Here is a 27,710-nt window from a genome sequence, read left to right as displayed (position 1 = left end):
ATTTTGATTGCTTGTGTGAGAATCTGTCATCATGATTTCTCCTGTGTCAACCCTGTTAGTGAGCTTTCTTTTCCATTGTGTGATTGCAGGACGGAGTAAGTATTTCTTTTTTTTCATTTGCAAAATAATACATACAACCATTTAGTACTTGAAAAGGTTCAAGAAAACTGATAAGTCCCTTTATAATACTGGTGTTAGGAGATATATCTAGTATTCATGTCATAGAATTCCATGCAACATTAGGATTTTATAACATATAGCTGTAAATATAATTTGAGAATTGTTATATACAGATTTATATAATAACAAACATGTTTTCTAGTGGAAATTCACTACATTAATGAGTTAATAAGCCCTTAGAACACTAGTATTTTTAAGAAAATATTTACAGACATGCTAGAATTGAAAACTAATGATAATTTAAATTCAGTCTCAGAAAATTATTGGTTGTATGATCCTGTGCAAGTCTTTTAACTTCTCTCTGCCTCAGTTTTCTCATTTGCAAAATGAGCGTGATAACAGCATTTACCTTCCAAGATTGTTGTGAGTATAAAATGAGATAATATTTGTAAAATACAAACTCTAAAAGTACTTATACAAATGATTTATTGTTATTATTACACTTAGTGATTGCATTCCAAATCTGTCCTCTCTGATGAAGGCTTTCTTTTGATAATACAAACTTAGGACCTTATTTACCTTTACATCATCAATAATTCCTCATTTTTAGGAAGGTGGCTTCTAGTGTTAAAGAAGATGTTCTTACCTCTCTCTATAAAATTCATAGCATCCTAATTTTAGAGCTGGAAATGTATTTAAAGGCTATCTAGTCCAATATCCTTCTTTTACAAATAAGGAAAACTAGAGAGGTTGTTATTTGTTAAAGTTAACAGAGGTAAGTGTCAAGACTGAAGATTTGAACTGAGCTCTTCTGATATCTAGCCAAGTGTAATAGATAGAGCACTGGACCTAAAGTAAGGAATATCTGAGTTCAAATATGACCTCAGTCAGTTACCAGCTGTGTGACCCTGGATAAGTCACTTAATCTCTTATTTGTCTTAAAATGGGGACACACTGAGAAAGAAATGACAAATCACTCCAGTATCTTTGCCAAGAACATATCATGGACAAAGTACATAGGGTCATACAAAGACAGAGATTACTGAACAACAACAACCTCTGATGTCCAAATCAGCTTTCTTTCAATCTTTAGATTGTTTTCTATTGATATTATTGTAAAAAGTATTAGAGAGACTGATGAAAGAGCTAATGATAAGGCTGGCCCTGTTGTTATTGTTTGTCTTTCATTCTTGAAGAGGAACATGATATCAGGGAGATGATGCCTTGACATGCAATTAAATTGGGATTTAAGTGAGGGACAATTGTGCAAGATCACCTGCCTCACTTTCTCCTCCAAAGTCATCTGGGTCCAGTGCCAGATAAAGATCAAAAGGACTAGAAATGACCGTGGATACAGTGAAAGATGTTGATTTTTTTAAAGTTACAGTCTTCAACAGATCTCAGTTAGGTTGAGGCAAGATCCATTCAGTGATTAAAACTAGATAAGAAAGTAATGAAGCAAAGAATGGACCTTTTATGCCTAGCTAAAAAAAAAAAAAAAAAAAAAAAAAATCAATCTGAGAAGGACTCTCAGAGTTTGTCCAAAACAGAAACAATGGTTATTTACATTTACTCTGAGCCAATCAGGACCCAAAAAATGACCAAGTGGGGCTTGGCCTGGGACTGTTTGCTGGCCAATAAATAAGAACTGAGTGATTTGAGTTTAAGGCATGGTCTTTAAGAAAGAAATCTAGACTATAAATCCCAAGATATCTTGGAAGGTTTCAGAAATCAAAATTTATGTTCCTTTGGACAAAGAATCTGCAGAAAGGAAAGGAAAAAGGAAAGGAAAGGAAAGGAAAGGAAAGGAAAGGAAAGGAAAGGAAAGGAAAGGAAAGGAAAGGAAAGGAAAGGAAAGGAAAGGAAAGGAAAGGAAAGGAAAGGAAAGGAAAAGGAAAGGAAAGAAAGGAAAGGAAAGGAGAAAGGAAAGGAAAGGAGAAAGGAAAGGAAAGGAGAAAGGAAAGGAAAGGAGAAAGGAAAAGGAAGGAGAAAGGAAAGGAAAGGAGAAAGGAAAGGAAAGGAGAAAGGAAAGGAAAGGAGAAAGGAAAGGAAAGGAGAAAGGAAAGGAAAGGAGAAAGGAAAGGAAAGGAGAAAGGAAAGGAAAGGAGAAAGGAAAGGAAAGGAGGAGGGAGGATGAAAAGGAAGGAATGGAAGGAATAGAAGAGAAGGGAATGGGGAGAGAAGGAGAGAGGGAAGAAGGGAGGGAGAAAGTTATGTTTCTTGTCAATGGTGCATTTCATACTCAAGAAGTTGTTTGTCCTTTGTTCTCCAAGATGACCATGTGATGTCATGATATGTAAGTAAACTGGACTTAAGTTGCTCTAGGCAATGCTATAATTATAGAGAACAGATTTTAGGCTCTTCTCTCATTTTCCACTGTGACTTACTCGGTTCCCTTGTTTTTTCCCCTTAAGTCCTGATGATAGCTCATTCCTGTGTCACTTAGCTTGTCCTCTCTTTTCAATAACTACATACTGTAGATGTTTGTTTCCTTCTTTGTCTCTAGCCAAAGTTTATTCCATCCTTTTAAGGTTTTCCTCTCTCTTATAAATAATTAATTCAAGCTGAGGTACTTATAGCTGATAAAGGAATAGTATGGGACACTTCCAAGGTATGCATGCATTTTTATGAGGGATTATTTTGGGAACATGCCCTCAAACTAAAGCAATGAATTCTTAGGGAATTTCAGGCTCCTGTGATCGTAAAATGAGGATAGTTTTGGAGGTGTGTGGTATGATGGGTTTCTTGGTCACTGCTGCTAATTTCACATTTCTTTAGATTTCTGAGATTTCCTAAACACCAGTTAACCAATAAGAAGAAGAGCACAGAGGCGCATCCTTAGTGCCCTACCCCCACCTCATAATAGAATATTATTCTATTATAGTATTCTCTTGCTTCCTTATAATAGAATAGTAACTTTAAAAATATTTCAAGAAGATGTAAAATCAGTACAAGATATGCATAAGGGAAAGATTATCAATAACAGATAGAAAAGTACCATAAGTCAGCTAAATTTTGAATTTTTGAGTTGAATTCCCATTTTGTCCCTTTTACTATATGACTGTGGGCAAATCATTTTGATGTGGCTTGGATAGCTTCAATACCTAGTTTGAAATGAACATGTGACAAATTCACAATGGCCATTCTCTTGACAAAAGGTACATTTATTTAAGGGAAGGGGTTACAAACAAAATAAAGGCATACAATAGACACCAGGAATGGTAAATATGAAATAGAAAGCATATAGTTAGACTAAGTGAAAAGACAAGTTTCTCTGAGGAAATCACAATTAACTGAGAGAAAAGAAATACTTCATGAGGTGGAAGAAAGCCATTGTCTGGCAAGTTAGATTGTCCAGCATTAGCTAGGGTAAGGAGAATGGCACCATTAAAAAGGAAGGCACTATGAGGGAGAGAAAGAGAGTACATCATAGTGGACTTACTCTTGAACAAAACTTAGCAAAGATCTTCATTATAAGCAAATCTTTTATAGGGGAAATTTATCCTTAAAGGTTTCTCAGGGAGTCCAGAAAAATAAAAACAGAAACTCAGAGGAGAAATTAGGAGCCTGACCTGACATACTTGGTCTAAATACTCACTAAAGATATGCTAATAAAAATCTCAAAAGGTTAAGATATCCACAGGCTCCAGGATGAGTAATGGGGGCTGCTAAAGAGTTCTTTTCTATATACTCTGGAAATTATCTAACAATAGAATTATCTGATAATAGATTCTTACAAATGGGAGAAGAGAGTAAGTCATATCAATTTAACTTCTCTGGCTAACTTTTTTCTCTTTTATAAAATGAAAGTATTAAACTAGATAACCTTTAAGTTGCCTTCCACAACCAAATTCTTTTTTGGAGGTGATGGAGTGAGTTTATTTGGCATTTTATTTTCCCCTAATTACACATAAAAACAAATTTTAACATTTGTTTTTAAAACTTTGAATTCTAAATTCTATCTCTCCTTTCCTCTTTCCTCTCCCCCTTCTTCCATTGAGAAGGTAAACAATTCAATACAGGTTATACATAATGGAGTCATTGCTATATTAGTCATGATGTGAAATAAAACAGACTTAAAAAAAAAAAAAAACAACAAGCCTCAAGAAAAATAAAGTTAAGAAAAAAACATGCTTAAATCTATATTCGGACAACACCAGTTCTTTCTCTGGAGATGGATAGCATTTTTCATCGTAAGTTTGGTATTGCATCACTGTACTGCTGAGAATAGCTACGTCAGTTAGAGTAAATCAAATTCTATTAATTTAATCTTAGTTCTTCATATTAACTATGGAACACTGGGTCTGCACTGATCTTGGAGTAGAAGGCCTGTGTTTAAGCACTAGTATATGATCAAGAATAGGTCACATAACCTATTTGGACTTTAGTTTCCTTATTTGTAAAATTCTCATACTTTTACTGCTCAACTTGTTGAGATTGAGAAGGGATCTAAAGAGGTTGGGGGCTGCATTCTGGTGTCATCAGGTGTCTCAAAAAAATTTGCAAGCTTGAACCCATATCCAAGTCAGGGGCAAAATTTATTGGAAATGTAATGCCAATTGAAATGGGCTAAGTTCCAAAAGAAAGTAGCAAAGAAGCAAGAAAAAGGAGTCATATTTATCCAGTTCTTCATGTCATTGATATGCTAATTTTATGGCCTAGAGGTAGAATTGAGGTTTCAGGAATTTGGTTATCACTGACTAGGAGATCTATAACTATCCTGAAACCAGAAGACTTTAAAATCATTGATAGACAGATGGTTAGAATAATAGCATTCTAAGGTCAGAGGGCCTCAGGATCTCTGATAAATCTTCCCTAACATCTAAAGAAAGAAATATTATTATACTCCTAGGCCAGAGAACTATTACAATCATTGACAAACAGATTGCCAGAATACTAGCATTTCAAAGTTGAGGGGTAAGGGGTAGGGATGGGTCTTGGGATCACAGATTCCAAAACCATCTTTGACAAATTATTAGAACAGAAGCACTCTAAGGTCAGGGGAAGCTCCCTAGTGTTATCTCCCCTAGAAACTATACTCCTTCAAACTCACAAAGTTGATATGGGAAAAGTCTTTTGTAAATTTTAACACTTTGTAAAAGTGAGTAAATATTCTTTATTTGGGTTTCCCTCTGTTTAATTTCTGCCTGATTTTAACTGATGAATATGAATTCTAGCTCTGTTGTTGTGAATTTGCTGGCCATAGCTGTTTGGGTTTGATCCTCTGAAATCTACTTACACAGGATTTAGAGTTGTCAGGGTGTGTTTTCCTACTCTACAACACTGAGCTCTGAATTATGGGGTATGAGAGGCTAGGATTTAGGCAAGACCTTTAAAGTGTAACCCTGAATAAACTCCCTTCATTCTGTACACCTTATATACCTAGTGGCATTTAGATATCATAATGGGTTGGGCTGAGAGTCAGGAAGAATTTAAGTTCTTCCTCAGAAAATTGTTTGTCTTTCATTCTCAAAAAGGACATGATATCATGAAGGTGTTGTCATTGATGAGGTCATTCCTGGTCAGAGAACCAAATGATGAGGTTAGTAGCAGTGCAGAGAGTAATGGGAACCCTTCTTTAGTTGGCTCAGGTCCAACTTGAAAGAATTCACAAACCCAAAATATTAGACTAGCAAAAGGAAGTTTATTGGCACTGAGAAGTCAGTTTTTGCTAGGAGACTGATTTTTTCAGTGGCAAGGTCCTGACAGAGAGATATAGGTCCTAGCAGAGAAATCCTGGCAGAGAGATAAAGAGGGGTTAGCACTGAGAAGAAAATGTCTTCACAGCGGGCAGGGTCTGACAGGCATCTATGCCAAAGAGAGGTTCCTTGGCATAGCATGGTCTTACTTTGGGCCTCTGCAAAGAAAGGAGCCCCCAAATTGCTCTTTAAATAGGGAATATGAAACTGAAGTTTCAATTGAATGAAATTACTTCAATATTGTCACTGCCCCCAGGCCTAGATTTCCAGTAGAATGAGACTACTTAAGTTTGACCTAAGTAGGGAGTGGTCCTGGGCCAACCTTAATGAAACTACTTAACTGCCCCAAAGGGTGGGTCCCTGTCAGGAGAATTTCAGGGCTCACCCCAAAAGTTAATGACAGTTTCAGGGTTTATCCCATAACCATGATATACAAGTGAATTGAAGTGAGGAGGGGCTGTGTAAGGTTATCATCCTCACTTTCTCCTCTGGAACCATCTGAGTCCAACGGCAAAATATAGATCAGAATGACTAAAGAAAGCCCTGGATGCAGAGGGAGACCTTGGGCTTTTTAAACTAAGATCTTTAACAGTCCTCAGTTTGATTGAGGCAATGCCCATTCAGTGATTAAGCATAGATAAGAAATGAGGCAGAGAATGATCTATTTTATCTAGTCAAAAAAATCAATTTGGGAGGGAAAAATCCTCAGAGTTTCTGGACAAAAAAAAAAATAAAATAAATTGCTATTTACATTCATTCTAAGTCAATCAGAGCCCAAACAATGATCAAGTAGGGTGTGTCCTGGGACTTGTTGTTGGTCAATGAAAACCAAAATGATTTAGGTTTAAGACATGTCCTAACCCTTAAACCCTGATATCTTTCAAGGTTTCAGTGATTAAAATTTATTTTGCTTTGGGCAGGGGACCATCAGGTAAGGGTATAATACCCTAAATAGACAGAGGGAAGAGAAAGGAAAGAAGAAAGAAAAGAAAACATAAAAAGAAAGGAAGAGAAGGAAGGAAGGAAGTAGGAAGGAAATTAGAAAGGGAGAAAAGGAAGGAGAGCGGGAGGGGAAAAGGGAAGGATTGAGGAGCTATATTGCCTGATTGACCAGTGACCTACTACTCTCACAAAAGTTATTTGTCTTTAATTCTGAAAGCTGACCATGATTACTTTCTTAAACCCATGCCTTAAATTCAAATGATTCTGGCTCTCATTGTTTGGCAAGCAACAGATCCTAGACCAAGCCCTACTTGGTCAATTGTTTGGGCCCTGATTAGCTTGAAGTGCATGTAAGTAGCCATTTTTTTTCTGTTTTGTCCAGAAATTCTGAGGGTCTTCCCTGTCAGATTGTTTTTTTTTTTTTAACTATGTAAAAAAGACCATTCTCTCATTTCTTACCTAGCCTTAATCACTAAATGGATATTTCTTCAGTCAAACTGAGATCTGTTAAAGATATTAACTTAAAAAGGCCAAGATTTCCCACTTCATTGGGGCCATTTCTAGTCACCCTGATCTATATCTTGCCAGTGGGCCCAAGTAGCTCCAGAAGAGAAAGTGAATATGGAGACTTTACACAGCTCTACCTCATTTAAATTCAATTTACTTAGACAGTTACAAGTTGTGTAAACTTGGGCAAAACTGTCTGCCTCAGATTCTTGAAATGTAAAATGGTGATAATAATATTGCCTACTTCTCAGGACTGTTGTGAGGATCAAAGAAAATAATATTTTAAGGTACTTAGCACAATATTGGGCATATATCAGGAGTTTAATAATTCTCCCTTTTCTTTCTTCATTTTCCCTTCCCTTCTCTCTTTTCTCCTGGTTATAAGCTGGGAGATTGTCTCCTACAAATTCTCAGTAAGAAAGGAATTTTCATCAGTTATTCCCCCTGGGTTTCAGATATTCAACTATTGATAGTCTGGCCAGAAAAATGTAAACAGGACACACTTTCTTTTCTTTTTTTTTTTTATTTAAATTTTATTTTATTTAATAATAACTTTGTATTGACAGAATCCATGCCAGGGTAATTTTTTACAGCATTATCCCTTGCACTCGCTTATGTTTCCATTTTTTCCCCTCCCTCCCTCCACCCCCTCCCCTAGATGGCAAGCAGTCCTATAAATGTTAAATATGTTACAGTATATCCTAGATACAATACATATTTGCAGAACCGAACAGTTCTCCTGTTGCACAGGAAGAATTGGATTCAGAAGGTAAAAATAACTCGGGAAGAAAATAAAAAATGCAAATAGTTCACATTCGTTTCCCAGTGTTCCTTCTTTGGGTATAGCTGTTTCTGTCCATCATTTATCCATTGAAACTCAGTTAGGTCTCTTTGTCATAGAAATCAACTTCCATCAGAATACATCCTCATACAGTATCGTTGTCAAAGTGTATAATGATCTCCTGGTTCTGCTCATCTCACTTAGCATCAGTCCATGTAGGTCTCTCCAAGCCTCTCTGTATTCATCCTGCTGGTCATTCCTTACAGAACAATAATATTCCATAACATTCATATACCACAATTTGCCCAGCCATTCTCCAATTGATGGGCATCCATTCATTTTCCAGTTTCTAGCCACTACAAACAGGGCTGCTGCAAACTTTGGCACATACAGGTCCCTTTCCCTTTTTTAGTATCTCTTTGGGGTATAAGCCCAATAGAAACACTGCTGGATCAAAGGGTATGCACATTTTGATAACTTTTTGGGCATAATTCCAGATTGTTCTCCAGAATGGTTGGGTTCGTTCACGACTCCACCAACAATGCATCAGTGTTCCAGTTTTCCTGCATCCCCTCCAACATTCATCATTATTTTTTCCTGTCATCTTAGCTAATCTGACAGGTGTGTAGTGGTATCTCAGAGTTGTCTTAATTTGCATTTCTCTGATTAATAGTGATTTGGAACACTCTTTCATGTGAGTGGTAATAGTTTCAATTTCATCATCTGAAAATTGTCTGTTCATATCCTTTGACCATTTATCAATTGGAGAATGGCTTGATTTCTTATAAATTTGAGTCAGTACTCTATATATTTTGGAAATGAGGCCTTTATCAGAACCTTTAACTGTGAAAATGTTTTCCCAGTTTGTTGCTTTCCTACTAATCTTGTCTGCATTCATTCTGTTTGTACAAAGGCTTTTTAATTTGATATAATCAAAATTTTCTATTTTGTGATCAGTAATGGTCTCTAGTTCATCTTTGGTCACAAATTTCTTTCTCCTCCACAAGTCTGAGAGATAAACTATCCTATGTTACTCTAATTTATTTATAATCTCATTCTTTATGCCTAGGTCATGGACCTATTTTGATCTTATCTTGGTATATGGTGTTAAGTGTGGGTCCTTGCCTAATTTCTGCTATACTAATTTCCAGTTATCCCAGCAGTTTTTATCAAATAATGAATTCTTATCCCAAAAGTTAGAATCTTTGGGTTTGTCAAACACTAGATTGCTATAATTGACTATTCTGTCTGGTTTGAGCTGGTTTCAGCACATCTTTGGTTCAAGCCTTCATGTTTCTCTCTTCCCTTTCTAATCTGGTTGCTTCCATGTTCCGAATTCTAAAAGACCACTTCTCTTATCATTCTCTATCTCCTTCACTTTGGCACTGATATCCAAAAGTAAATTCTTTTAGAGTCTTAAAGCAGATTTTATTAAATTTTGCTATCTTTTTTTTTTTTTTTTTTTAGTTTTCTGGAAATTTTACTATCAAAAGCTAAATGAATATTGTTAAGGTGCTTTCAGTTATGTAGCTATAAAACCTTGGCTCCTACCAGGTTCCATTGAATAGAAGTTCCCAAATATCCTCTATACCTATGTGGACAAAGGGAAGGTTTTTAACGGTTCTCAGATTAATAATTGCTTTTCTTGTACCTGAACTCACTCTCTAACGTCTCCAGATCTCTGTTAGTAGTTAAGCTTAGTTGGAAGCATCTTTAAATATCTTTATAAGTCCCTATTTTCAAGAACAACATAGATTTAAATATCAAATATCTACTTTTGGGGAATAGGGGAGGAAAGATAGGCCTGGATCTGTGATTTCATTGATCTAGGGAATTCCCATAGAAAAGATTGCTTCCACCAATGCAGAATAGCAACTATTTTGCAACTTACAGTCTTAAACAGTTGCTTTGGTCAACTGAGATGAAGGCATTTGAAATTGTCTTAAATTAATAAATCCCCCAAAAGGAAATCATTTCCTTACTGATAGCCATGTTACATTAATTTTACATAGTGTCATGTGACTTAAGTATACATTATTATTTCTCAGTTGATTGGAAGATGGATTCTCTAATCATTTATTTTTCTCCTGTACTAGATTGTAAGCTTTTGGAGGACAGAAACGAATTTTTCTTAGTATCCCAGCACTTTGCACAGACTAGGTACTTGGTAAATGATTGATAAGTTAAAATAAACATAGTACTTTCTAAGATATTTTTCCTAAATTAAGTTTGTTTTTCTTTCCTAAACTTATTATATTGTGAGATTTGTTTTACTAATCATGGATTTGGACCTTACTACAACATAAAGATGTAATTAAGAATGTTCATTTAATGTTTGAAGGATACATTCTTTTTTTTTTTCTCCAAGGGAGGTATGAATGTTTCTCAGAACTTTTAAATCTTCCCTAAAAGCACTGTACCTATGGGGAAACCATTCCATATCTCAATTATTTAGCTGCAAACAAAAACTCACATCCCCTTTTCTTTTTTCCTCTCCAACTTTGAGCTTTGGGTAAAAGAAAGCTATAGAATGACTGTGAAGATTGGTATTTATATACTATAATATGTATTTTAGATTAGTCATTTCTATATGTCTTTTTCTGTATTAACCCTATCCTAATAACAAAGAAAGAAATTTAAAAAGAACAACAATCTAACATCATGATTAAGCTTTTCAATGTGTTGCAATATTCCATCACCTTTTTTGTTTAATTGTTTTCCTGTGTTTTGTTTTTACATTACACTTAGAGATTACTTTCTTTGTTTTTTGTAACAAAATAAAACAATTAAGTAAAACTAATAATACATTGATCTTATTTGAAAGTACATTCAACACTTAACAATTGTGGTACCATCTCTCGTTTATAATTTTTTTATGCAGAATTCTATTTTTCTCTTTCTCCAACCCCATTTGGGAAAAACAAGATGAATTTTTGTAAGAAATAATCAAGCAAAATAAATCCCTTAATGATTGTTTACAAAAACATGTGTATCTCGATCTGTATTCTAAATTTTTTATTTCTATGTAATGGACATAATATATTTCTTTTTCAGGTCATTATGTTGATCATATGGATTTACAGTTTGTTCAATACCATAATTGTTGTTATTGTATAAATTTTTCTAGTTCTGCTTACTTCATTCTTCACCATTTATAAACATCCTTAATTGTGTTCATTTTTATAATGATGTTAAAAAAGTATTCTCTTGGTTCTGCTTGCTTCATTCTGTATCAGTTCTAAATCTTTCCATATCCATTTTTAAAAATAAATCATCTATTTCTTCACTGCTTATAGCACACATTCAATTTCCATAGTCCTTTCTATCAAAAGAATGGAGGTGTATTTTCTCATCTTTTCTCTAGAATCAAGATTATTCATTTGAATTACTCACATTTTACTTTCATTTTAATGTTCCTAGTTTCCTAGGAAAATAAGGGCAAATGGGTGCTAGTGTAATGGTTAGAGTGGTGGGCCTGGAGTCAAGAGAAGTCATCTTTCTGTGTTCCAATCTAGCCTCAGATAGTTATTAGTTGAGTAATCCTGGGCAAGTCATTTAAGCCTATTTGTCTCAGTTTCATCATCTGAAAAAGGAAATGGCAAATCACTCTAGTATGTTTGCCAAGAAAATCCCAAATGGGGTCACAAAGAATTGGACACAACAAAAATGACTGAGAAAAGTTTCTTAGTTATATATATACATTCATTTAGATTCAGTTAGTCTAGGTTAAAGAGGAGACTCTGCCTCAATTGCTACCTATTCTTGACTGAACAGGTACAGCCTCAGTCAAAGGGAGATCTGTTGAAGACTTTAGTTAAAAAGACCAAGCTCTCCTATTGCATCCAGAACCATCTCCAGGCATTCTGATCTGTATCTGACCACTATCATCTTCAACTTCTTTGAGAATGAAGGACAAAAAACAACAGCCACATATATTATTTTCTTGTTTCTATTTACTTCACTATGTATCAATTTGTATGTCTTTCCAAACCTGTCAGAATTGTTCCTATCACTATACATTGCTTTTAGAGAGCACACAAAAGTATTTAAGGAAAATCCTCTTTCCTTACTTTGTTTCAGCTTGTCCCAGGCCACAGGAGATACCATTTTCCATAGTTGTTCCATTGAAATTCAGCTATGAGCCAGGGGAAACTATTGTGTATTCTTGCAAACCTGGCTATGTGGCACAAACAGGAATGAGAAGATTTACATGCCCTCTCACTGGACTTTGGCCCATCAACACCCTGAAATGTAAACGTAAGTCAACTCTTTAGTTATATCATCTTTCCCCAACTGGAATGTAGGGGAATTTATAGTAATAATAAAGGCTTCTATGGGAATGTTAGGACATAATTAATGTTACATATGTTGAAAGAGTGACAATAAACAAGAACTAGAGGAAAATTTTAGAAGAAAGAAACAAGGGCTTATTTGGAAACAATGGGGGTAGAGTTGACTTAGAGACAAGATTTTGTTACACAAAATAACAGGAGGGGAAAACACAAATAAGAACTTTAAAAAAAATAGTACCTAAAATTCAACTAAATGTTAAATGAGTAAAAGACAGAAAGTTACTGAGGCAATAATGTACCATTTTGCTTATAAAATGAGAGTTTATATACTTGAAACAAGACTGCAACTTTTGAATTGTTGTTCATCCTTATTACTTCTAAGAGCTAAAAATAATTCCTTAGGTTGTCTATGCAATGCAGAAATATTAGACAGTTGAGAAAGTCCAGTATTTTGGATAATGTGTATAGTTTATCTAGATCAATAACTTAAGAACTCATAAGTTATAATATAAATTGTTCTGTGATCAGATATTTTGATTATATGATCTTTTGTCTATCAGTTGAATCTACCTTGTAATAACTTGAAAAATTACATACATATTAGCTTTGTTTCATGGGAAAATTCCATGAAAATATATTAATTTTTGTCATCTTTCAAATTATAGCCAGAATATGTCCTTTTGCTGGAATTTTAGAAAATGGAGCTGTGAGCTATACAACCTTTCAATACCCTAATTCTATCAACTTTACTTGCAATAAAGGGTAAGACTTTTCATCTAGAGAGATTTGTTGAAAGGGGCATTAGAGGTTATCTTATCCAATTCCTTTATTTTAAAGATGGGGAAACTGAGGTTCATAGACACAGAAATGACAAGTAGCAGAGGCAGTATTTGAATCTTGTGGAATTAATTAGCTAAAAAGTTCATTTCTGTATCCTTCAACTAGAGAACAAAACATATCAAGTGTTCTGAATTAAATTTCTTCTGACTCATCTAGTTTTGGTTAATCATCCTTTTTGCCTTTTTTTTTTGTTGTTGTTGTGTTTTTTAAAAACAGGATAATAATGATTACAGATTCTTTGCTGAATGCAAATAAATTGTAGTTTCTCTACTGTACTACAGAATAGAGATAGGAAGATTGACCAAATCTAAGCATAATTGCTCAATTTTTCCCATTTCTGATTTACTTACTACTTTCTGGAAGAGATAGAATTAAAACCTTGAAACAACATAAGAATTTAATTCTGAAGTCTCAGTAACATTTATGCTCCATAATAAGTTATTTCAATCAACAATACAATAATTTCTCCCTTTTTAGGTTTTATCTCAATGGAACTGATTCTGTTAAGTGCATGGAAGATGGAAAGTGGAGCCATCCCCTACCAACCTGCTCTCGTAAGCACTTATTTTTGGGAAAGTTCTCCTGAATTCTCCCTTCATGGCTCAGAAGAGTGTAAAACCATCCTTTTGGAGCCATCAATGAAAACATTCTGTACATCTGGATTTTTACTTAGTGTGGAATAGAGAAATTCTTGGTTAGAATTGGTAACTACTGTGGCTGATACTTTCAATATTCCTACAATTTTTTTACAGTTTTTTTTTTTTACAGGAATTGATGCTATATAATTAGGAAAATTAGGATGTGAGGAACATTTCAAGTATTTAGGTGATAGAGTACAGGAATTCTCAAAGTGTGGTCCAGAGAATTCTGAGGGGTCTCTGAAACCCTTTTAGAAGGTTTACAAATTCAAAATTAGTTTTTAATTTTAATATGATAAATATCTATAAATATAACAACATTAAAAACTGTAGATAACTGAGGCAATTGGGGTTAACTGATTTGCCCAGCGTCACACAGCTAGGAGTGTTAAGTGTCTGAGGTCAGATTTGAACTCAGGTCCTCCTGACTTCGGGGCTGGTGCTCTATACACTGTACCACCTAGCTACCCCAATAAATTTTAATAGTATAAAGATGCTGAGAACAAAAATTTGAGAACCACTGGTGTAGTAGAGTTGATTTGGAGTCAGAAAGAACTAATTTCCCCTGGTTCCTTAAACATTTCTTGTGTGATTCCAAACAAAACATCCAACTCCTTTCAGTCTAAAGATCCTCATTTGTAAAAAGATGATAATAAAAGCACCTAATTCATAGGGCTACCATGGGAAAGCAAATAACACATGTAAAGTGCTTTGCAAACTTAAGCACTATATAAATCCATCTTCATTACTATTATTATTATTCTCTGTTAGATGAAGTCTATCTCAACTAAAGGAAGTAGAAAGCTGCATTAATTTCAGGAGTTTTTAAAAAACCCAAAAAACCTGATATACTAAATTTCAAACTTATAAAATAGATTAATTAGAGTTTTACTATTCACTTTTCAAAATGATCTGCATTTGAATTTTTAAAATGACTAACTCCCCTAAGCCAACTCAAATTGGTAAACTTTGGTCAGTTGTCAACAGGCCTGAATTTTGATTCCTGGCAAAATTTTAGAATGTAGTTCTAATGGGATAATTAGTGAGAATTTAGAAAGGTAAGCTATAACTCCTAAGGATCAATATATATGTGATAAAAAGATTGTATGAAAACATTTCCTTTTTTGGGGAAACAGTTGCATAAATCAAGAGACTGTCTATATTTTAATTTCAATCAAAACATTTGACAAAGTCTCTCATTCATACATTGTCAGTTACATTAAGTAATCATTCTAACCCTGACCCTAGCATATAGTAGGCATTGGTATGCTTGCCATGTGCCAAGCACTGTGCTAAGTGATGTGGATACAGAGAAAGGCAAAAGAGTCCCTATCTCTAGGATCTCTAATGGAGAAGAGGGCATTATCTATATACAAACAAACTATATACAGAATGAATTAGAAATAAGCAACAAAAAGAAGACAGTAGAATTAAGAGAGAATCAGCCAAGGCTTTCTGTAGAAGATAGGATTTAGGTGAGACTTGAAATCAAGAGGAGATAAGGAAAGAAGGTTTTAGGTATGGGGGGGAAAACTCAGTGGAAAATGCCTTAAGGCAGCAGAGGAAATGTTTTTGTTTGAAGAATAACAAGGTCTGTAACACTAGATCAAAGTGTATGTGGTGTGGGTGTTAAAAGATAGAAGGAGACTGGAAAGATATGGAGGGCAAATTTTAAAGGACTTTGAATGTAAGAGATGTTTTCTTATTTGATCCTGAAAGTGCTAGGTAGCTATGGGAGTTGATGGAGGGGAGGACAAGGAAGAGAGAGTGTGACTTGATCAGACTCGGACTTTAGGAAAATCATGTTGGCAACTGAATGAAGAATGGATTTGGGGCAGAGAGAGTAATTAGAAGGCTTTGCAGCAATCCAGGTGTGGAATGATGAGGTACTGCATCAGATTGGTGGCAGTGTCAGAGAGATGAGGATGGATTTGAAAGATATTATAAAGGTGAAATTGACAGTCCTTGGAAATATTGGCTATGATGGGTAAGAGAGGGAGGAGTTGAAGATGATATCTAGGTTTTGCTCCTGGGTGACTCAGGAGGGTGGTATTCTCAAAGATAGTAAGGAAGTTAGAAAGAGAGGAAAGTTTCAGGGAAAAATAATGAATTCAGTTTTGGACATATTAAGTTTAAAATGTCTACAGGACATCCAGGTAGAGATATGCAATAAGCAGGTGGAAAGGTGAGAATGAAAATTAGCAGAGAGGTTATATGAGAATCATCAGAAATGATAATTGATTCCATGGGAGCTGATGAGATCACCAAATGAAACAGTATAGAGGAAAATGAAAAGAGGACTCAGGATTCAGGACACCACATTTAACGGACATGATTTGATTGAAGATACAATAAAAGAAATTAAGAAGGGACAGTCATATAGTTAGGTGGAGAAGTAGGAAAGAGTAGTGTTCCTAACATGTAGTTAGGTGATACAGAGGTTACTGCAATGACCCTTCAATCAGGAGGACCTGAGTTCAAATTTGGCCTCAGGCACTTATTAATTGTGTGACCCTGAACCCTATTTACCTTAGTTTCTTCATCTGTAAAATGAATAGAGAAGGAAATGACAAACCACTCCAATATCTTTGCCAGGAAAACCTTAAATGACAATTGAAAAATGATTGAATAACAACAAAGCATCCTCCCAAACCTAAAGAGAATATCAAAGAGAAGAAGGTGATCATCCAATCCATGTTAGAAGATGGAGAGGTCAAGGAGAATGAGAACTGAGAAAAGGCCATCTGATTAGGCAATTAAGAGATCATTAATGTTGGAGAGAACAGTTTCATTTAAATGTTGAAATCAGCAGCCAAATATAGCAACTAAAGAAGAGGAGAAAAGACCTGAAAGTTTCTATTGTTCATAGCTTTTTCAAGGATTTTATTCACATTAATCTTTGTGAATAAGATGTAGATATATGGACTATGTAATAATACACTTAACATGAATTGGGAATTGGTTAAATGACTAGATCTTTAAGACACAGTGAATTCATATGTCTTCTTGGAGGAAATCTTAAGGAATGTCCTGGGATCATTCCTGATTTTGTAGTACTCAACATTTTTATTACTGACTTTGTTGAAAGCATAGATAGTATTCTTATAAGTTTTGTAGATGGCATGAGGTTGGAGGAGTAGGTAAAATATTGGATGATAGAATTTCATCCAACTCTTAGATTTTATGGTTTTGAAATAATGTGATTTGAAGAAAACATGTTTTGGAAATTGTATAAAGTGAAATACAATATTCAGATTTTTAAGGGGGAAAAAGCTCTTTCAGTTTTAACATAAATACATCAAACTCACATGCTTTTTCTTTTAAAGTATCTAAATGATGTCCTCAATTTTTTTTTCATTTGGTAAATGTTGCTATATTGATTCCACTAAAGCTCATGACAGACAGGTCTCATTTGTTTGGTGGTTTCAATTATGTCTGATTCTTCCTGACTCCATTTGGGGTTTTCTTGGCAAAACTGCTAGAGTAGCTTGTCATTTCCTTCTCCAGCTCACTTTACAGATGAGGAAATTAAGGCGCTAGGGTTGCTGTCCAGTGGACAATATTAAACCTAGTTTATATTTTTAAAATTTCTCTTAATGAATCTTAAAAATTTTATAGTACTTTAAAAACCAACTTTAGCTTGCAGTTTGAAATTTTTCTCTCTCAATATCAGCATGTTACTTTTTTCACTTTATTTCTAGTTTTGCTTTTTTGAAAGGATTAAGGTTTTAAGATTCAATTAGTCATTTAAAAATTGTTATACTTTCTTTTTTCAGCTATAACTTGTCCTCCACCATCCATACCTAATTTTGCAACACTTAAACTGCATAAGTCATCAGTTGAAAACAGTTCCTCCTATCAAGACACAGCAGTCTTTGACTGTTTGCCCCATTATGCAATGTTTGGGAATGACACGATCAGATGCACAGAACATGGGAATTGGACTGAACTACCAGAATGCCGAGGTAAGTGCAATAATTAATTTTAACACAATTAAAATATTAAAATTTTTTAATATTTTAGGGCATTATACATCATACATAAAATGTATATCATACATTTTAAGAGAACTAATTGTCAACATTCACCACCACCTACCTGAACAGTTGCAAGAGACGTATATCATGGTAGGACATGTATAGTGACAGAAGTTGAGGAATCCAGGATAATCCAGAATTTGAATTTGAGTTCCTAGAAGGATGATGGTATCATCTAATATATATGAGAGGGGTTTTAATCAGGAAAACAATGGAATTTAAAACATTTTTGAGTTTAAGATGTCTTCATGTAATGGGCTAGAGTTGATGCACTGAGGCCCCAAGCACATGAGGCTAAATAGCAATTGGACAATACTCTATTAATAATATATGCTTGGAGAAAGAATGGCCCTGCCCACTCTTTGTGTAAGTTGTGATGTATTGTATAGGAAATGACATAGAGACGATTTTGGTGGGTGGGGAGAGAGAGGCAGAGAGGCTGGCCAGGTTAGTGTCGCTAATACTTCCTATTGCCATTTCCCTTCACCTCTGCAAAATAAAGATCTAGAATTTTCCCTTAACCTGAATTCCTGACTCCTACTGATTTTAAAATACACGGTCATTACATCTCCAGGCATTCTTTTGAAATGTCCAATGTACAATTGATAGGACTGAAGCTGAGGAAAGAGATTGAGGCAGGATATATAGATTTAGAAGTAATTTGCATAGAGTTATTTGTATATTTGGAAGTAATTTAGTAATTTGCATATATATATATATAGAGAGAGAGAGAGATAGATAGATAAATAGATAGATAGATAGAGATAGATAGATAGATTTTTTTTTTTTTTTTTTTTTTTTTTTTTTGCTGAGGCAGTTAGGGTTAAGTGACTTGCCAGGATCACACAGCCAGGAAGTGTTAAGTATCTGAGATCAGATTTGAACTCAGGTCTGTCTGACTTCAGGACTGGTGCTCTATCCACTACCAACTAGCTGCCCCATAGAGAGGATATTTAAACCCTTGACAACTAATGAAGTGGCTGAGATAGAGTAAAGAGGAAGAAGAAAAAGGGGCTCCAGACAAAAACTTGAGTAATGCAGTTAGAAATGAGTAAAGAAGACTGAAAAAGAATAATCAATTAGGTAAGAGGCAAACCAGAAGAAAGTAGAATCAGAAAAACTCAGAGAGAAGATAGTAGTGTACAGGAAAAAAAAATGTGTTTAACAATGTTAAATATGGCAGATAGTTAATGAAGGAGGAAGGAGGAAGACTGATAATTAAGAGTCATTGATAATTTTGAAGAGAGCAGTTTCAGTTGAGTTGATGAGTTTGGAAATCAGATGTAAGGAGTTGAGAAATAGAAGGAGAGAAAATGGAGGCAGGGAATATAGTTAGCTTCATTTAGCAGAGTTTGTTTTTAAACTGAAATGTTTTTGTTTTGTTTTGTTCTTAAGAATAAGGGATGCTTGTGCAAGTTTGAAAGTAGGAGGGAAATAATTAATTGATAGGGGAAGATTCAAAGTATGTGGGGATAGTTAGTAACTGAAGATACAATCTGTAGAGAAGGGAGAGAACAGGATCAAGTATAGACAGAGATTTACCTTAGAAAAGGGAAGGACTAACTCTCAGAGAATAGAAAAAAGGAGGAAAAAATGGGAGATGATATCAAGAAGTTGGGAAGTAAGAATGGAAGATGGAGCTCATGGAAAAAAAATTTTTTTCTCAGTTAAGTAATAAATAAGGTTCTCAACTGAGAGGGTAGGGGGAAATGCCAGAAGCTTGGGGAAGGAAAAGTTCACTCTTCAATGGAGAGTGAACCATGAATCAATTTAGGAGGAATAAAGGATTATATTGCTGTAGTGAGGGCCAGTTGAGATCGGGTAAGCTAATCAATACATAAGGCCTTCTTCATCAGTGTTAAGTTGCTCTTGAACAGGAGTAGAGAAGACATAAAATGAGAGTAAATCCATAGCAAGAACAGAACAGAAGGGGATCAAAGAATTTAAGAGGAGAGGACAATGTAGAACTGAAATGACTAATTATTGATTTTCAGTTAGAGCAAGATGGACGTAAAGTCAGATTGGGGTGATGGCCTCAGAAATTATTAAGGGGTAAAGGGGTTAGATGTCTCAATTAGGGTTAAGAACAGCTGGAGGAGGAATGAAGTGGAAAGAGGTGGAGTGAGAGGAGATTATGGTTAAGGGAATGTCAGAATTTTTAATTATGGAAGTGAAATGTTTGTACAAAATGAAGAGATCTTATCTAAGTTCATTTCTATGTATGACTGAAATGGAGTAAAGTCTTGGTGGAACTTTGAAGTACATGTTTTTATGTTTAAGAAAAGTTAAACTATTTTGTAATGATTTATTGTGAAAAAAAAAAAAACCTCACTTAATGATTTCAGACCAAAAATAGCTTTAGATATGACACTTGTGTTTATAAGGACCAAGGCCAATAAAGACAGTAAGTGAAACCAATTGGCTAAATGTATATCAGATGTTGCTGAAGGCTGATCTTGATGGAAGCAGGGCAATTCACAAGAGTTCTAAGGATTCTTAGAATGAGTCTAGCACCAGCAAGCTCTTGTCCTGTTATTTCTAAATTAACTAATGATGTTGTGGGTATATTGGGGGGATATGTTTATATCTATTTTATTTTTTATTTTCACATTCAAGAGAGGCAGGATGGGATTATTTTCTTTTGAAAAAAAAAGTGCCACAATGATTGTTAGGAGCTATATATAATTTGTAAAAATTACTTGTAATTATCTCAAAGTTCAACTGGTTTGACAGATGGTTAATAATCATCACAGATTTTTAAATGTTTTTAAAATAAAATCATTAGGGGCCCTGAAGAGGAAAGAAAATAAATTATTTTTTGCTTTTAAATTTGGCAGACTGAGACTAAGAAATTAAATTACTTTTTCAGAAATATACAACAAAGTCAATGCTATGTAGTCAGCACTATGCTGGAATCAGTTCATATGGGTTCATGAGGGTCAATTATCAAATTTCTAATACAAGCATTCACACTTCATAAGTCAGCAAATTAGGCTTTCATTTATTGTCTTGTTGATTGGCTATTCATAAGAAAATGATGGAAAAAATGCTAATAATGCAGATGAAATGTAAAATTGTTCCATGCTTAATTTTTCTCTCTCACAGAGCTGATTGTTAAACATTTGCCAGAATAGTGCTAAGTATAGAAAGGAATTAAATTTAAAACTCATGCTACTGATCATTCATTATAAACCACAATTGCTTTGTTATTTCTTTCTCTTTGACAAATCTTTCTGGGTATATGTTTTCAGAAGTAAAATGTCCTTTTCCAACAAGACCAGATAATGGATTTGTAAATTATCCTGCAAGTCATGCTCTTTTTTATAAGGACAAAGCCATTTATGGCTGCCATGAAACGTATGTTCTAGATGGACCAGAAGAAGTAGAATGTGGAAAATTTGGAACCTGGTCTGCATCACCAACATGTAAAGGTATGAAAATGTATTTTACATTATGGGAATTCTTTGAATTTATCTGAGGGATTTTTGGTACTATGACCCATACCATAATCATGTCATAGAAGTTACTATCCTATGCACAAGTATTCAAATTTCACATGTGTATGAGATAGCCTCATATTTAGGAAATTTGCTTGGAATAAGAGTTGGTAGCATAAACACAGAGTCATTAAAACTCAGAGTTGGTAGGAACCTCAGAGCTCAACTTATTCAACCTACAATTGAACAAGAAACTTTCCCAGCAGGTGATCATCTCACTTTTGCTTAGAGAAAAAGTTTTTCCTTATATCAACTTTAAATTTGCCTTTTTCCCCCCAATTCATACAAATTGTTATGAAGTCTTTTCTCTCTTAAGCCAAGTAGAACAAGACTAATCCCTATTTTTATATATATATACTTTGTTTTTATATCACAGTCATTTCCAGATGTTCCTTTCATTCACTCTCTCTTCCCTCACAGAGCCTTCCCTTAAAACAAAGAATAATAGTTACACAAAACCAACTGCTATGGTGACTGTGTCTTATATGTTCTGTACTCAATCTCTACCTATTTAATGAAACGAAGGTGGATTTTCTCATTCTCTTCTTGGGGCCAATATTTTTTGTTCCTTTTTCTATGTGTTTTTTAAAAAAAATATCTGAAAATAGTTATTTTTCCTAAAAATCTTTCCTCCATATTAAGGACCTCAGTACCTTTCATTGATCTATATATAGCATGAACTTAAGATCCCTCTCTTTCCTGAAGGTATTGGTAATAGTTTCCTACAATGGTCACATAACTTTTTCAATAGGTTCATCTCCATTTGTATGTACTATGAGACAGGGATAGCTAGATATTACAGTGCTTAGAGTGTCAAACCTATAGTCAAAAAAACTACTTTTCCTGTGTTCAAAATTGGCATCAGACACTTTCTAGTTATGTGACCCTGAGAAGTCACTTAACTCTGCTTGTCTCAGTTTCCTAATCTGTAACATGAGCTGGAAAAGAAAATGGCAGATCACTCTAATTAATATTTTTTGCCAAGAAAACCCAAAAGGATGCATAATGAGTTGAAAAATGACTAAATTACAACTATGGGTCTTGGAGGTTATGGCTTCATATAAGGGTTGAGAGGTTATTCCATGCTAAAAAAGTCTTCAATTATCCCTCTGATAACAAAATAAAACTAATTATGAAGGAGCACAACACAAAGAAACCAGCTGTTTGGTGACTGATGAATTTTTGTCAGCTATCGCAACCTATAAAAACAAAAATTAAAACTGGATTTTAATTTTTTATGTCTCCATCCTTCCTCATCAGCAATAATGGTAGCAGGATGATAGGGAAGATCCAGAAGGTATTAAGAATAAGATAATTTTTAGACCCTCTATACATTTTAAGGGCAGATAGGTAGCAAAATGGATAGAGCATTAGGCTTAAAATCAGTAAGATTCATCTTTATGAGTCTAGCCTCAGACATTTATTAGCTATTTGCTTCAGTTACTCTTTTGCAAAATGAATGGAAGAAGAAAAAGGCAGACCACTCTAGTATCTCTGCCAAGAAAATCCCCAAATGAAGTCATGGAGAGTCAAACACTACTGAAATGACTAAAAAATAAAGGAATTTTTCATTTAAATTATTTTTACTCTAAATGTTAGATTCTTGTCAAATGACCAGTTAATGTATATACTATTGGCAGAGATAAAATTTTGGCATTTTTACTAAACAAAACCATAGGAAATTTATGATAGGAAGTGGCCAATTAAAGTATTCTAGCCTTGTGTTCATTATGACAAGGGAAATGAAGAAAGGCCTTGAGCATTTATTTTCAGCAGAAAAAAAAGGTGTTTATGAGTTACAATTTAATCATTGGAAGAATCTTTCATATCGAATAGTTGATCCATGAATGAGTATTTTATTATATATGAGATACGTTCTAACTTGTCTTATCATTATTTAGTACATCTTACCTCTCTACTAAAATGTAAATAAGCTCTTTGAATGCAGACACTATGTCCATTTTAATTTTTGTATTTCTGGTGTTATGCCTTCCTAAAGGTTAAATTCATTGAGGAAAATAATAAGAATATTACTGAAATTCTTAATGACACTGAATTCAATACTTTCTCCAATGTACTTCATGGATTGACTCATAATATATGATCTCCCTAAGAGAAATTTTCACCAAACTTTCTTTAATTTGACTGAGGATTATTCACAAATATTATTTCTTCCAGCGTCTTGTAAAATTCCTGTGAAAAAAGCTACTGTGTTATACAAAGGACAGAAGGTGACCATCCAAGATAATCTTAAGAATGGACTTCTGCATGGTGAAGTCATTAGTTTCTTCTGTAAAGATAAAGAAAGGAAATGCAGTTACACTGAGGATGCTCAGTGCCTAGATGGAAATATTGAAATTCCCACGTGCTTCAAAGGTGAGTTCAAAAATTTAAGCTTTAAGGAAGAAATCACAAATTATTCAGTGTTCATTTCTTCTTTTCCCTAACCATAGTACATTAGTGATAACTTATTATTTCTTTTCTTATTTTCATTGTAATCCAATGTTTGGGATAAGGGAGTAAGTATGTAGTGGGAGGGGGGAAGGAGAAACGATGCAAATGTTTGGGGTCTTGAGCCTAAGACAAGCTAATCTTCAGAAACATCTGTTTATCATTGCATTTTCCACTACCAATTTCTAAACATGTTGGTCCAAGATAATCTCTAAAATAATTTGCACTTTCTGAGTCTGTCTCAAAGATACCTTTAATTGAAGTTATTCAAGAATCAGTAGCAAAATCAATCGAATGTCTCATCTTCTATCATTTATCTTTTCTGAAATTCTTTAAAAGGTGCAGTAAAAAAGACTTTTAAAAAAGATGACTACTTGTATATTTGTGTGTATACATGCACACAAATGCATGTTTAGCATGCTAGAAAAAGGAGAGAGAAGGAAAATGGGAATGATTTTTAGAGTCCCAAGGAGATGTGTTTTTTACACGGGAAATATCCAGTTTTGTGGTTTTGTCCTTTGGGAATAAGAAGTTATTTCAGCCATAGCACTTTATTTATATCTTCCATAGGGATGACAAGGACCCTTGGCATGTTAATAGTCCTATATTCAAATTCTAAGAAAGTGTACATAATATGTATGTTTATGGAAGCAAATGCAATTTGGACTTTGGATAGGAGAATGAATGCTGAAACCAAAGCAAATTGTCAATGTTTTAATGTGAACATGCATATTTCAGAAATGGGCTACAAATTTATTTTGTTGATTTATCTAGACTTAAGAAAGTAGTGAAGAAAATGTTAATTATCCATATTAAACTTAAAAGTGTATCAAAATTATATTTTTACAATTTTTAAAAAAGAGTTGGTTGTTAAATGTTTTCTATATGCCACTGGACTTGTAAAAAGACAGGAATAAGGGAGATCAGGTGATGAGAAGCAGCTGGATAGGGAAAAAGAAGTGAGTGCTTCTTTCCTCTTACCTCTGCTGCTCTTGTTTACCCTAGGAAGTACAAAATAAACTTCACTTAGAGCTATCTCTTCTGTTAACACATGTTTCTGTTTCAAAGATGGAAAATCCTAGGATCTCAAAGTTGAAAAAGATTCGAAAAGTCATGTAGTCCAAATCATACCTGAAAAAGGATTCTAAAATACCTACCAAATGATCAGCTCCTTTTGAAGACTTCCATTGAGGGGCAATCCATCTCCTCCCAGGGCAGCTTATTTTATTTTTGGATAGCTCTGTTACAAAGTTTTCCTTTTGTCAAGCTTACATTTGCCTTTTTTGTAACTTTTTTTTTAAAGAAAAACTTTTTGTAACTTCTACTCTAAACTCCCAGTTCTTCTCTCTAAGAACAAAGATAAATTTAATCTATCCAGGATAGATTTTCATATATGTGAAGATGCATGTACACCTCCTAAATCTTCTCTTCTTTAGGTTCAATGTTCTCCTTTCCTTCGATTAAACACAACATACGCCTTTGCAATCTTGTCTTCCTCTGGAATCTTTTTAACTTTTAAATAAATATCTTTCCTAAATTGTGACCTCTAAAACTGAATGCCATAGGTCAAATGTGACCTGAATAGAGCAGAGAATACAGAAACTATCATTTTTTAGTTCTAGACATGACTCTGTTAATGTGATTTAACCTCATACTGTGAGACCCGCTTGCTGAAATGGTTGGGAAATCTGGGCTTCGAGTCAGAAGTGTCTTTATGATTTGCCTCTAAAACACATTGGCTGTAGGAATGCTCTTCACATCTTCTCTCCCCTACAAATCATTTGCTGAAAAATACCCTTCACAAATGTAACCACAAATCTGGGGGGAAATATGTCTATCACATTTGCATTTTACTGCCATATCATCCTATTAATTATTATTGAGTTTTCAGTGTAGTGAAATTCTCAGGTTTTTTTTTTCTGATTTGCTGTATCATCATATCACCTCCATGTTCTAATAAAGAAACCATTTTTTAAAAAAAGCAAGATTATACATTTATCTGTATTACATTTCATTTTACTAGTTCCAAGTTTGCTCAAAGTTGTAGCCAATCAGCATCATTGGGATTTTGTCATTCAGAATCTCTCCCAGCTTTATGTCTTCTGGAAATTTGACAAACATATCTTTTAAAAAATCATATTTGGGTTTTTAAAGGATTCTGCCAATTTCTTATTGTTGTGGTTCTGTACTAGAATCTGCTTTCTAGGGAGTGACATAGGGGAAGAGCTAAGAGGAAAAAGTTTTATTCAAGGACATTTTCTTGATTATCTTCTTGAAAGATAGACATGAGGTTGGAATATACTATGAGCATGCTGGGAAATGTAAAAAAAAATTATCTGGGGGAAAATATATGCATGACACACTTTTAATTTTAATCTGCATTATTAGCATTTTCTCCCTCATGTTCTTAAGTCTGGACAGTCAACAATCAACTCTCTTGAGCTAGAAAGAACTAGCCCCAGCATCATATTAACAAATAATCTATCTAGGGCCTAATTTGGAATGAATTGATACTATTCACTATATAATATGGCTTTAAGATGGAGGTGGGATGGGGAGGGATGTTACATCTAACTAAGAATGACAAATCTAAGGCATTTAAGGGCCCAAATAGAAATAATAAGAAGAAAATAAGAAATGGACAAAAATTTTAAATAATCCATAGTGCTTACATAGATGCAGTTTTTTCAGGCTTCTAACATAGCCTTCAGACAGATCATTATAATGATGATCATGTATCTGGATGAAAGACAACATGTGGGAGTAGCTAATAGGTTGCCCTTCAATCAGGAAGAAATGGGTTCAAGTCTTTCCTCTTTTATATACACCCTGTGTGATCACAGACATTCCTCAGAGCATCAAGGCAACTCTGTAATAGAGTAAATTACAGAAAAATACTGAATCTACATTAGTGGATGAAGTTCATGCACTTTGACTTCTTTACACTGATGAAATTGTAGATCTAAATTGTGAATATATAGTTATATTTGTACACATACGTTTATGTACACACAAAATGTCCCAAAAGTCTTATGACAAGCTACAACTTTAAATTGAACTAAGAATGTTGGGACACTATGTACATGTGTATGTGTGTGTACACCTGTGTATATGTGTATGTTTAAATCCTAGTTCTCAAAGTTATCTAGATCTGCTTATTTTGTATCCTGAAACTATAGAACCATTTGTGATATTTTTTCTCTCTTTATTTAAACTTCAAACAAAGTAGCTTCATTCAGGAATCAAAATCATTTTGTGTAAATTAAACATATGTAACTATATATTTAATAGATTTATTTACGTATATTATATATTTGTTTGATTTTGTTAGTAAGCTCTCTTAAGAACTGCAAATGTCACTTAGGGTGATCACATTTTCTCCTTTTCTTTCAACAGAACACAGTTCTTGGGCTTTTTGGAAAACAGATGCAGCAAGCAAACAACCATGCTGAAGTTGTTTATAAATTCAAAATGAAATATTTGTGTCTCTAAAAATTAAAGATGAAAGAAAACTAAGGTCTCCATTGCATTCTTTCAGCTTTTCTCAAATTTTTTCTTCTCATAACTTAATGTCCTTTTCATAATTAAGTGATACATACATCTTAAACACCATCATTTTCATAGTGGTAAAGTATGGAGCTATTTGTCAGTTCAATTTAATTCTTCAGCACCATTCCATAACTGCACAAAAACATAGATAAATAAAGCATAAATGTCTTGGAACTTGAATTATCTATGAAATTATCTTAGCTCTCATTTTTTTGGTGTGATTATGAATCTAGTAAATAGTAAATAGGATGGCTAGGCCTTGATTAAATCCAAATTGAAAGAATTATTCTTTTCTTTTGTAGAGTTTATATTTCAATTACTATGAGGTAATAGAAATAATTATCGTTAAGATATATT

The 27,710-nt window shown here is 34.1% G+C and overlaps 1 protein-coding gene across 2 annotated transcripts; it reads left to right on the top strand.

Moving 5' to 3' along the window:
• On the top strand, positions 1-27,316 carry APOH (apolipoprotein H). 2 transcript variants are annotated; one of them, XM_051995252.1, is made up of 8 exons: positions 1-95; positions 12,130-12,306; positions 13,007-13,103; positions 13,659-13,735; positions 17,596-17,784; positions 21,108-21,287; positions 23,532-23,729; positions 27,201-27,316. In XM_051995252.1, the coding sequence occupies exons 1-8, from the start codon at positions 32-34 to the stop codon at positions 27,254-27,256; spliced, it is 1,038 nt and encodes a 345-aa protein (XP_051851212.1). In that variant the 5' UTR covers positions 1-31; the 3' UTR covers positions 27,257-27,316. The 2 variants fall into 2 exon arrangements, with proteins under 2 accessions (XP_051851212.1, XP_051851213.1); XM_051995253.1 differs by lacking the exon at positions 1-95 and adding an exon at positions 2,091-2,416.
• Positions 27,317-27,710: the final 394 nt, after the last annotated feature.

This window comes from Antechinus flavipes, chromosome 4 (genome assembly GCF_016432865.1).
Source record: "Antechinus flavipes isolate AdamAnt ecotype Samford, QLD, Australia chromosome 4, AdamAnt_v2, whole genome shotgun sequence".
In the NCBI taxonomy this organism is placed as follows: domain Eukaryota; kingdom Metazoa; phylum Chordata; class Mammalia; order Dasyuromorphia; family Dasyuridae; genus Antechinus; species Antechinus flavipes.
The sequence above is the reverse complement of the archived record's forward strand: the minus strand, read 5'-3'. Positions and strand labels throughout refer to the sequence as shown.

Excerpts from the sequence above, each read along its gene's own strand:
- APOH (XM_051995252.1), top strand. The coding sequence starts at position 32 with ATGATTTCTCCTGTGTCAACCCTGTTAGTGAGCTTTCTTTTCCATTGT. Across the intron at positions 12,307-13,006 it reads CAACACCCTGAAATGTAAAC|CCAGAATATGTCCTTTTGCT; the intron begins GTAAGTCAACTC and ends TTCAAATTATAG. Across the intron at positions 13,104-13,658 it reads AACTTTACTTGCAATAAAGG|GTTTTATCTCAATGGAACTG; the intron begins GTAAGACTTTTC and ends CTCCCTTTTTAG.